At 28.4% G+C, this 13,357-nt stretch overlaps 1 protein-coding gene across 1 annotated transcript; it reads left to right on the top strand.

Annotated features, from left to right (window-relative positions):
• Positions 1–4,838: 4,838 nt before the first annotated feature.
• LOC105248396 (fatty-acid amide hydrolase 2) lies at positions 4,839–13,144 on the top strand. The gene is given in 9 exon segments (XM_025412064.1): positions 4,839–5,299; positions 5,769–5,977; positions 8,867–9,093; positions 9,277–9,606; positions 10,199–10,482; positions 10,669–10,764; positions 10,917–11,075; positions 11,485–11,667; positions 12,683–13,144. Coding segments are annotated over 9 exon segments (1,602 nt in total). The 5' UTR covers positions 4,839–5,275; the 3' UTR covers positions 12,773–13,144.
• Positions 13,145–13,357: the final 213 nt, after the last annotated feature.

The raw sequence follows: 13,357 nt of genomic DNA, 5'->3' as shown, positions 1-13,357 counted from the left end.
TGGTCAATTTTTTGAGTCTTACGCCTTACAACCTTATGCTACGGCCATTGTGGTCGGAATGGCCTTAAGAAATTGACCAATCACAGTCAAGTATGAAGAGAATATTCGATTGTGATTGGTCAATTTCTTAAAGCTTAGGGCTTAAATTATCTATTGTAGACCCGGCCTAATTAAACACTTTAAAGCATCTAGAGCATCTCGTCGACCGTAGTCCTAATAAAAGACTGGTCAACAGGGGCCACTTATGATTGGTCCGCCATTTTTCGGCATAGGAAGCCATTTTTGATTGATCCGCCATTTTTTAGTAACTCGTGCTCATTTTCAAATTTTAATTACTCTATTTCGAATATGAATGATATTTAATAATATATTATTACAATAACACATTATAGATTATAATAATGAATATTATATATATTGTTACGTCTCTGATGTCCGTGTTCATCGAAACGGCGCCGATTAACAAGAACATTTGGTTGTCAAAAGGTTGTTGACAGCAGCGTCTGTCATTTGAGTCTGGAGCCAGCTGTCAAACTGAGCGGACGCGCATTTCTATCGAGCCAATCCGTGTTATTATTATTGTGTGTTAACGTTCCGTGGTTACGCTTCTGTGTTCTGTGTTGTGCATTAAAGTTCTTATAGTTCCTTTTAAAAATGTTTATTTATTTCGCGCGTCTCGCGAGCAGCTGATCTCTTTAGCGCGCCTTCGATATCTATCGAAGTCCTCGCCGCGGGCGTAACAATATAGATAACAATAAATATTATATAAATTATATAATAATAAATTATAATAATAAATTTTATAGGATTTTTATAGTAAGTATTGGCACCGATGAGATACTATTAAAAACCGATAGCCTTAAATTTTCGTGCCCACCAAGTGGACCCGGACATAATAGAAGATTGATGATACTACCGTTTGATTATATTGAAGACAATTACAAGAATTATTTCAATCATACGAGTATTTTAGGTCATTCAACTATTGTTTTATTATCGAAAATGTATAAATCTTTTATGTACCTGTTTCAAAAATGATAAATGTATCAAATATGTATCAAATCATCATTTTATTATCGACAATGTAAAGATTTTGTCACCTATAGCAGCACTTTGCACGTTTTTTTTGGCCGCGCTAAATTCCATAAAACCATCGGTCTTTGGCTGCGGTCGGGAAGATCCCAATAAGCAAAATGTAAGCAGTATGTCGACAGACTGGCAACAGATTTGATCAAACCATGTCAGCAGAATGACATCTACTGCGTCCTCATTCTGCTTCTAATCTGCTAGCAGAACCTGCTCACAGAATCGGATATCAGATTGTCGGCAGAAACTGAGCAGGATCTGCTATCAATGCTAACATGACTTGATGTCAGACTGTTAGCAGAAATCGAACAGGATCTGCGCGTGCAATTTGATGTTAGATTGTCCGCAGAAACCGAACAGAATCTGCGGATGCAACCTGATGGCAAATGGACAGTAGAAATTTCACAAGATTTGCACTTTTATTAATATTATATAAATGCAACAAAATTGATTATTACAGGTGCTAAATAACAATATTATCGGCAAGTTAATTAGAATTTTCTTATAGAAAATGACATATATGTAATATGTTATATCATAGTTATATTTCATATAGCGAAGAACTAATTTCAATTCTATTTAATTAAATTAATAATAAAGTAAATGTAACTTGTAAAACTTGAGATGTAATTTATTTAGAATTAAATTCTTGCTTTATGCCTCAAATAGCCAGTGCATGAATAATTTTCCATATATTATATTGATTCCAATCAGTTTAATATTCTGAATTCTGACTCTCATTTGCTTGTATCAGATATCAGAAATTAAAGTGAAAAATTAAAATGATAATTACTATATTTTTAGTCTTTTATTCATATTCGTGACTTTATATATATTTCTGACAGAAATTCAATTACGAGAAAGTACAGCTCACGTAGCGGTAAGTGAAAGAACTATCGAATCATGCAAATCCTGTTCCATTTCTGCCATCAATCTGCTATCAGAGATTGTATGCGCAGATCCTGTTCGATTTTTGCCGACAATCTGTTGTCAAATTGCATCGCACAGATCCTGTTCAATTTCTGCCACCAATCTGCCACTAAGTTATGCCGGCAGAATCTGTTCGATTTTTGCTGCCAATCTGGTAACTGATTATGTTAACAAGCTTTGTTATATTTCTGTTGACATTCTGGCGACATCACATGATATATCAGAACCTGCATCGATTCTGTAATCTTTCTGTCGACAACAATTTCTAACAGATTCCCTGACAAGATCTGCTTTAGCAGACTTGGCTATTGGGGGATGCTCTGGATGTTTTGAAACATCATTCTATCTTTATTCTCAAGGAATGTAGAACAAAGATAGAATGATGTTTCAAAGCATCCAGAGAGTCTTCCCGACTACAGCCTTTAATAGTAAGTTTGTTCGCGTGTTCCAATGTACTCCAGAGTGCACTTGGATCACAAGTAAGATGGCGGTTAGAGTAGATGAGTTATAGGCCGGTATTCATAGTCCGTTCTTATATTTAAGATTGTCTTAAGTTCATCTTTAGATATTGTATGTATTATTTTATTGGCTACAGATTATCTGAAGATGAACTTAAGATGATCTTAAATATAAGATCGGACTATGAATACCGGCTCTAGAGTGGGTCAAGGGAGAGTGTGGCAGATAAGCCGGAAGCCGCCATTTTGAGAATAATGAGATCGAACTAAGTGCGGCTTTCAAAAGCATATATCGTAAATATGAAAGAACATTACTCACCTTTGGAGTAATGTTTTTTTGTTTTGTTCTTTCTTTTATTTTTTTTCTTTTTTATTTAAAATTTACTGTTTAAATTTTCCAAATAGCACACGTTCGTTTTATATATTTTATATATTTTGTTTTTTAAACGTATCCAATGTTTATTAATATTTATTAATCGTAAAACATTAATAAGTTTCTATAGAAACGTTTATAAAAATGTTTCTTTAGAAACATTTCTTATTAATATTTTACAGTTAAAAAACGTTTTTAAAACGTTATGATGAGCTTCTTTTTTTAATGTAAATATTTACATACCTGTAGCCATATAGAACTATTATATATGTAAATACATTCATACTAGTGTATATCTATATATATATAGGAAAAGAGGAAGTTGTTCTCGATATGGCGGAGCCATAAGCGAAAAGTACCTATTTCTGCCACACTTAAGGCTGTAGCACACACTTTCCATAAGACATAACAGTAAGGTTTCGACCAATCGCGTTGCTCAATTTGACCATCCTTAACCAAATTGAGCAACGCGATTGGTCGAAATCTTACTGTTATGTCTTATGGAAAGTGTGTGCTATAGCCTTTACCCACTCTAGGGTACGTTCCAAAACGTACTCTCCGAGGAAAATTTTACTCGCTAGCCGTTCCGAAACTCTTTTAAGCGTTTCCGATTGGTTCAAATCAGCCATCGAGTAAATTTTTTCTCGGTTACTTGCGTTTTAGAACGTAATCCTAATGAGTTCATGTGCACCAACGTTTGGTGACACGAACGGACTTGAGACATTTTTCTTTCTTCTTTTGCTTCCAACCAATCGCACATTACAGTATTATGACAACATGGATATTGATGCTTTTACTGATTTCAATATTACAATTAATAATATTATAATTGATAATATTAATGATGAATTTGTAGAACAAAATCTATTACCCTTGGCTATTAATAATTTTGAAAATGAAAACGATGGCCGCATTCAGCGGATTCAACCGCTAAGTAACAATCAAATATTATTGGTTTCTACTTTTAGGTCCGACCAATCAGCGTCGAATTACATCGGGAAATCTAGTATGTTGCCCAACTGTCCGTTGAGTCCGCTGAATGCAGCCGATGACGAAATAGAAAGTGAGTATTAAGATGTAGCGTTCTAACCTTGTGTTAATATAATTTCTAAAGATTGGTTTTATTTTAAATTCGCCTTTTTTTTAGTTTGTGCATTTTTATTGAATTTTATATAATTTATATTTGCAGATATTGCTGTTATAACAGTAATATCTGCAAATATAAATTATATAAAATTCAATAAAAATTCACAAATTAAAAAAAAAGACGAATTTAAAATAAAACCAATCTTTAGAAATTATATTAACAAAAAGTTAGAACGCTACATTTTCTTAATACTCACTTTCTATTTCGTCATCATTTTCATTTTCAAAATTATTAATAGCCAAGGGTATTAGATTTTGTTCTACAAATTCATCATTAATATTATCAATTATAATATTATTAATTATAATATTGAAATCAGTAAAAGCATCAAGATGTTGTCAGTAATGTGTGATTGGTTGGAAGGAAAAAAAGAAGGAAAAGTGCCTCAAGTCCGTTCATGTCACCAAACGTTGGTGCACATGAACTCATCTGCTCTGCTAACCGCCATCTTATTTGTGATCCAAGTGCTCTCTGGAGTACACTGCGCGACAACGATTCATGGCCCCTCTCTCGCGGGGCAAGGGGAGCGTAAAAGTGACCAATCAACTGGCAGCGTGGCAGTGGCTGATTGGTTAGAGGCTACGCTCCCCTTGCCCCGCGAGAGGGACCATGGAACGAATCGTTGTCGCGGAGTGTACATTGGAGCATGCGACGCGACAAACCTCTATTATCTGCTCTTATTGGCGAATATTTTCTATTCCGCGTATTTATTGGTGAATAGTTCCTATTCCCTATTTCTATTGCCTGTTTCTATTATATTTCTGTTGCCTAGCATTGTGCAAGGGGCTTTAATGATAGAGTCATTGTAGACCCGGCTTTACGAAATATGTACGCTACTGAAGACAGCTGATGTGTTTCAATGATGATGCAGCGATCTTTCTAATGACGGATGCTGTATCATCTTTATTTTTTATATAAAACTAAAGACAATAATATTGAAGACGAACAAAGTTTTTTAGTAATTCTTGAATTTATTACATGTATTTTGATGCATTTAATAATGATGATTAATAAGATCCATTAATTTACACTTATTGATGTAAAATTTATCACAGTGTGGTTAGAACAGTATTTTTAAAGTTTTTTTATAGATTAAAATAAAGAATATTAGAAAAAGAATAAGAAAAGAGAAATGTGTTACTAGGAAGAGATACATGGACATGTGTATATGTGAAAGAAGAAAAATTCGCATTACTTTCAGAAATACTGTACATAATTAATTTTATTTGTATTTTTTTAAGAGTAAATTCTATTGATACACTTATTATTTTTTATACAAATATGTGTACCTCTATAAAAAATAAGGTAAATTAAAAATTTCTATATGTCATTATTATATACAATTATACATTAATAATCATTTTTAATGTTTGAACATTTATTTGAACATTTTTTAATGTTATCTAAAGCAATTAATTTTACAACAATTAAAAATTTCTTTGCTTATTTTATTTTGATTGAATTTATTTTGATAAAATAAATCTTTTTTATTTATTTTTTTATTTTAAATCATTAAAACAAATAATTTTCAAAGCATATTTTTATACTATTCTAAATGTTCAATTCTAAATGAGTATCATGATCTGTTTTTTGTATTCTGATTATATAATAAAATAAAATGCTGATATAATTATTTTTTAATATAATTTTATGAAAATCTTATTTATATATTATTCTGTAATAAAAAATATATATACAAGTAATATATAATAATATATAATGTACAAGTTTATATATATTTTTATTAATATACTTTATATATGTTTATATATAGGATCCCCCACAATGCGAAGATGTATTGCAATGCATCAAAATGTTGTGCTGTAAAATCCTGCGATATATAATCATAGAACTACATTTTCTCTTTGATTGCATTGTAGATTTTATTTTTGGTCTATATTATAATTCAAAGGCAAAGAAAGTACCACCAGTGAAAAACAATCTGTTGTTAGAAAGTGCTGTCTCTTTAGCGGAGAAAATCAGGTTAAATTATTAATTTTAAAATATGCATATATAGTTTTAGCAATTTTATCATTTATTAAATTATAATATCTATATTTATACACACACACACACACACACACACATATATATATATATATATATATATATATATATATATATAGGGTGTATCTGAAATGATGCACTAACTTTAGGAGCGTATTCTAGAGATCAAAATAAGACTTTTTTTTCTTATGAACATGGGTCCGCAAATGCACCCCTCTCCGAGCTAAAATTTGAAAATGTGTGAAATTGACCAAACACGCGCAACACAAATTTATTTATCTCTCAAAAGAGGGTGACATCAGAACCTTTTTTTTTCTGAAATACAGCCAATTTTTAATTTTTTCCCCAAACTTTAGGGACCTCTAGCTCGGAGAGAGATTCATTTGCGGACCCATGTTCATAGGAAAAAAAAGTTTTATTTTGATCTTTAGAATATGCTCTTAAAGTTCAGTGCATTATTTCAGATACACCCTGTGTATATATATATATATATATATATACAGGGTCTACCAAAAGTGTGGAAACCCCTAAATATCTCGGAAAATATACGTTTTACAGAAAAGTGTTTCCAACAAAAGTTGTAGAGTTTAAGAAGATCTATATACTGATTCTATCAGTTTGACCTTGGATGGCGTCGTCAAGGTCAGGTCAAGGTCACATTGACTTTTTTAAATGACACCCCCTACATTTGATTGCATATTCTTATAGCTTAATTCAAGAGCTTTCCAAAACACTATAATAATGTTCATTTTTATTAAGTACTTTGCGAGTTATGAGGGTTGAAATAATTTCTTAATTTTACATAAACCATAAAATATCTAGTAAACCATTCATTTTTCGATTATCTTACCTTCATACTTTTATGTACAAATTAATGAGAGGAATCAATTGGTGTAAAGAAAACACATAGTTGTTTCTAAGAAAAAATATGTAATTTGCAATTAACAATTCCATATTTTTTCTTAAAAACAACTGTATGTTTTCTTTACACCAATTGATTCCTTTCATTATTTTGTACATAAAAGTATGAAGGTAAGATAATCGAAAAATGAATGGTTTACTAGATATTTTATGGTTTATGTAAAATTAAGAAATTATTTCAACCCTCATAACTCGCAAAGTACTTAATAAAAATGAACATTATTATAGTGTTTTGGAAAGCTCTTGAATTAAGCTATAAGAATATGCAATCAAATGTAGGGGGTGTCATTTAAAAAAGTCAATGTGACCTTGACCTGACCTTGACGACGCCATCCAAGGTCAAACTGATAGAATCAGTATATAGATCTTCTTAAACCCTACAACTTTTGTTGGAAACACTTTTCTGTAAAACGTATATTTTCCGAGATATTTAGGGGTTTCCACACTTTTGGTAGACCCTGTATATATATATATATATATATATATATATATACAGGGTGGGAAAAAAGTATGGAAGCAAACAATTATTTCCAAAACTATTCATTTTTCGACAAAATGTCTTAGACATAATTTTTATGGTATGAAAAGATGTATTATGTGGCATAGACGGCATGACCTTGAAATGATCCTTACGAGCTGCATACAAATAACGTAAAAAATTTCAAATGGAACTCGTCAGTTTTTGTTACAGATTCTTATAACTGATGTCGAAACGTTTACAAAATACTGCATATGAGCCCCATTCCCTTAAAAACACTCCCAGTTACGAAACAATTGTGATACAAACAATTTGTATGCACATTGACATTGCTTACTGATTTCGCATCATGACGTTCAGTTGCGCCACTAATAACATGTAATTGTACCTGTTGTCATATGATACACTGTCTATGAGCATTCATAGAATTTTTTTGATTTCTTGATCATCGCTACCTTATTTATTATTATCATTTATTTTATCCTTAAAAAAGTAGTGTCAATTGGCATACAAGTTTCGGATATTGTGTTTTGAAAATTTGCTATTTTTGTCGTTTTCTATCATAGGAATTGTTACTGATTTTCATTTGTGTAATTTCAAATGTTATTTTCACGATGGCCTGATTAACAGAACGAGAGCGAATATCGCTGTTGATGATGCGTGGTTGGGGTGAGAATGAAAGAACTCACGATGAAGTTACAGTTTTGTTTAATGAAACTTTTCGAATCGGACAACCGGGCATAGTAAGATCTACCGTTGCTAAGACAATTCAACGATTTAATGAAACAGGTTCCGTAAAGGATAAGCCAAAAGTAGGAAATACGAATTATCACAATTGTTTCGTAACTGGGAGTGTTTTTAAGGGAATGGGGCTCATATGCAGTGTTTTGTAAACATTTCGACATCAGCTACAAGAATCTGTAACAAAAACTGACGAGTTCCATTTGAAATTTTTTGTTATTTGTATGCAGCTCGTAAGGGTCATTTCAAGGTCATGCTGTCTATGCCACATAATACATCTTTTCATACCATAAAAATTATGTCTAAGACATTTTGTCGAAAAATGAATAGTTTCGGAAATAATTGTTTGCTTCCATACTTTTTCCCCACCCTGTATATATATATATATATATATATATATATATATTATATATATATATATATATAGAAATATACATACATACATATATATGTATATGTATAATTTTATATATATTTATATAAAATATGTATAATTCTATATATATATATATATATATATAGAAATATACATATTTTATATAAATATATATAAAATTATACATATACATACATACATATATATGTATATGTATAATTTTATATATATTTATATAAAATATGTATAATTCTATATATATATATATATATATATTTATATATTTTATATATATATATATATATACATATTTATATAAATATATTTATATATATATATTTTTTTTTAGGACAAAAAAAGTTACATCAGAAGAGGTTGTAACGACATATATTGAAAGATGCAAAGAAGTGAATGGCTTAATAAATGCAGTTGTAGAGGATAGATACTCAGATGCAATTAAAGAAGCTAAAGTAGTGGATGCTACGATAGAAAAATGTACGGATTTGGAGAAAATAAGAATAACATTGCCATTTTTTGGAGTTCCCTTTACTACAAAAGAAAGCAATTGCGCTAAGGGTAGGCAAAGTAGCACAATGAAGAATTATTTTCCACTTCTGCATTAATTCTAAAATCATTTAAGAAAAGTCTAGAAAATAAAGAATATAGATATCTTTTATAAAGAAAAAAAAGAAAAAAATTTAATTGATCTGAATTTTAATAATTAAATTTAACATAATTAATTATTAATTATTTCATTAGGATTAATCCATTCTATGGGCTTGCTCTGCCGCCGTAATTATCGTTCTGAGGAGGATGCCACAACAGTTCGTTTTCTCAAGGAAGCTGGTGGAATTTTGATTGCGAAAACCAATGTTCCTGAACTCAATTTATGGATAGAAACAAGGAATAATCTATATGGACAGACAAATAATCCTTATGATATTACTAGAACAGTGGGAGGTAGTAGTGGTGGGGAGGGAGCTATAGTAGCAGCATGTGGGGCTCCATTTTCCATCTGTAGTGATATAGGAGGCTCTACGAGGATGCCTGCGTTCTTTAATGGATTATTTGGTCACAAACCTAGTGAAGGTAAATGTTATTAAAAAGATATTATAATACTTAAAGATATAATAATTTGAATTAATAATTTGAATATCTGGAATGTCTGCACTTTTGAATTGTGATTATATAGATATCTTACATATTGAAACAAAAAAATTTTCTTATGATACTTAATAAAAATACTTCATAATTTTCTTTTTATTATATAAATATTATTAATAATTTTATTAAATTTTTATTTAATTTTAATAATTTTTATTTATATTTTATTAATAAATTTTTAAAATTTTTATTAATTTTCTTTAAACCACTAATAATAATAGTAACTTAATTGAGAAGCATGCAAAACTCAATAAATTATGTTTATAACTTGATATAGAAAAAAAAGAATTTATTTCCGAATTAATTCTGCAACATTGGTGTAAACATTTTTTTAAGTTAACGTTTTTATTATTTGGAATTTCTGCAGTTCTGCAGAAATAGGTCGAAAATAGGCAGAAAAACATGAATTAAACAAATCATGAATTAAAATTAAGACTATGCTTTACTTATTTAGAATTTTTTTGGATATATTATTTTTGCACATATGCTATTCATTTTGAAATATTATTGTTATCAGGATTGACACCAGTAGCTGGAATTGGATTGCGTGAGACTGATTATCCGGACACCATGGTAGCAGCTGGGCCACTCTGTAAAAAAGCTGAAGATCTAATACTTATAAAGTATTAACATTAATTACACAAATTAAAGCTGGATGAGCCAGTAAAAATGAAGAATTTAAAAGTGTTCTACCAAGAGAGTTCTGGTGATTTGAGAGCGAGCAAAATCAATAGGACTATGCAAGCTACATTACTTAAAGTGATACAACATTTTAGAGAACTCACAGGTTCTGCTACAAAGGTAGAAACCTATAGATTTCATTATATGATTCCATAAACTGATAAAAAAAATGTATTATATATTTGTACTATATAAAAATCTATATTTTAATTTTTTAAGTTTTAAAAGTTTTTCTTTTTAAATATCTACTAGAATTCCTAAGTTTGTAAAATAATAGAAAAGTCATACTATATTTATATATTACAGATTAAAATACCAGGCTCTGAGTATAGCTACAAACTGTGGAGATATTGGATGACTGCTGAAAATGTAAATTTTAAATTGAATATAACAGATCGAAAGGTAAATTTTCAATTTTATTTCAAAATTTTATGAGTTACCTATTTCAAAATATAATAGAATTATATTTATACTACTTAGCAGTATTTAAATTGCATTCTATACTTTATAATAAATATTTTTTTAATTCTTGATCAAAAACATTTACTTTGCAGTATGTTACTAGTGCAAAAAGAGAAGTGTTTAATCTACTTACTGGAAACTCACAATTGACATTGGCTGCTATTATCAAATTGATAGATGAGGACTTTTTACCACAGGAAAATGAGGAATGGGCAAAACACATCACTGCAAAAATGAAACAATTTTTGATGGTAAATTATTACAGGATAGAAATACATCACATGTGTGTCTAGAAATATAATAGTATAATAATAGTATAATATAATAATATAATATATTATATAATATAATTTAAAAAACTAGTCACTTTAATTTTTTGATGGTCTTTTCCAAATTACTCCATCACAATTTTAAGAAATTTGCAGTTGCAAAAAAAAATAAATATTTTAATATACTTTTGTCAGTGTACTTATAAATACAGTTAGTTTTTTTATTATAGAAATTATATATAATACATAAATATTTCAGATATAGAAAAATATTTACAAATTAAATAATATATATTTTTTGTTCAATTTTTACTATTATTATTATTTATTATTATTTATTATATTTTGTATGTATATTTTATATGTTTTATGACGGAAATTCTCTTTATAGGAAAAATTGGGTGATAATGGAGTGTTATTTTATCCTTCGGCTCCATATCCTGCCGGCTATCATTATTCCATGTATCTACGACCTTTCAATTTTGGCTATTGGTGTCTATTCAATGTTTTACGATTCCCAGCTTGCCAAGTGCCATTGGGTTTGGATGAACAGGGTTTGCCAATTGGAATTCAGGTATTAAAAAATTTTTTTATTTTTATATAAAATCTCTCTAAAATTCATATTTATGTTAATATTGATAAATTTTTATATTTTTATATTTTTATATTTAAATTCTCATATTTATAATTAAATGTATTATAACTTTTTGTTCACACATTAAATATGATTATTGCAATATTTTAATAGTGTATTCTTAAGAGATAAAATTTTTTTATTAGTGATTTTTATTACTTCTAGTTCTCTAAAATGTTGTATCACTTTAAGTAATGATTTTTATTATTGATTTTTAAAGCATAAATAACTTTAGTTTATTGTTTTTTATATATGGATAATATAGCATATATGGTAATAAGTTATTGATAAATTAATCATTATATAATTAATCACTATAATACTAGTCAATCATATTAAATTTATATTAATATTAGATTAATATAAATCTTTTTGGACTGGAATAACTAATCATCTAAATTATTAGTTAGAGAAAAAGAAAACCGATTAAGTAATTTACATATAACAGTATAAGATATAATAGTATAATTAATCTCGATTATGAGATTGTCAAAACTCTAACAGACTCTACCAATTTGCTAGTAACTTTTGAGTAAATCTGTTGACATTTTGCTTACTGGATATTATGCCTAATCAAAATATCGTTTCATTGCAAATATATGTTTGATTGAAAATGTTTGAGTGAAATTGAGGCTATATTCAATTGTAAAATAATATTGTATCTGAGTAGTAATACGTATGCAATCGAAATTTATAAGTACTATATTGATAACAATAAAATATCAGCTCTAAAAGCTGTTTTACAAAATCTACTTCCAAATTAAAATATTCTATTCACAGTAATACACAGTCATTAATTATATATTACTAAGGTATCATATATCATTATATTTGTATCATTAAAACTTATTCCTTTCTTAAAAATATTTTTATTGTTTTTTAGTCATTTAGAAAATCATATTATGTAATTAAAAAATTTTTTGAATCTTAAAAATTCATTTTTTTTTAATTAAAGGTAGTAGCAGCTCCTTATAATGATCATCTGTGTTTAGCAGTAGCCAAAGAACTCGAAGCAACATTCGGCGGATGGGTTCCACCATCGTAAATTATATACAAAATACTAATAACTTTTTATTAGGCCTTTTTATAAGGCCTTTATTTCTTTAATCATCTTATGATAATTATATTACTATAATAACGAGATTAGAAACAAGAAATTATTTAAATTTTATTTAAATTATTTAAATTTTTTTGCAAGATATAATAGAACTCATTTTAAAGAGCGCTGAACAAAAATTCAGTAATTATTTTCAAAAGAAAATGTCTTATTGATAATATTTAAAGTATTTGACGATTTTTCACAAAATAATAGGATTTTTATCATAAATTAATATGGACAAGTTCTGTGTGTTCTTCTCTTTGCATCCATAATGTAACGCACATATATAATGTAATACACTATACATGTTTTATATAATGTGTTATAAGATAATATTTTTATTTTGTTATATAATTTTATATAAATAAAATATCTCGTAAATTATTTAATTTTTAGCCATTCTATTTTATAATTTTTTACATCGAATATTGGACGGAATCAATTTATACAAAAAAAAAATTTGGATGCTTCCATGTAAATATAGCTTGACTTTTCCATGATTTTGAAAAATGATCTTAGTTAAAAATTAAC

The sequence above is a fragment of the Camponotus floridanus genome, unplaced genomic scaffold (genome assembly GCF_003227725.1).
Source record: "Camponotus floridanus strain SB8 unplaced genomic scaffold, Cflo_v7.5 scaffold47, whole genome shotgun sequence".
Lineage (NCBI taxonomy): Eukaryota > Metazoa > Arthropoda > Insecta > Hymenoptera > Formicidae > Camponotus > Camponotus floridanus.
Note: the sequence above shows the minus strand (reverse complement) of the source record. Positions and strands in the feature narration are given on the sequence as shown.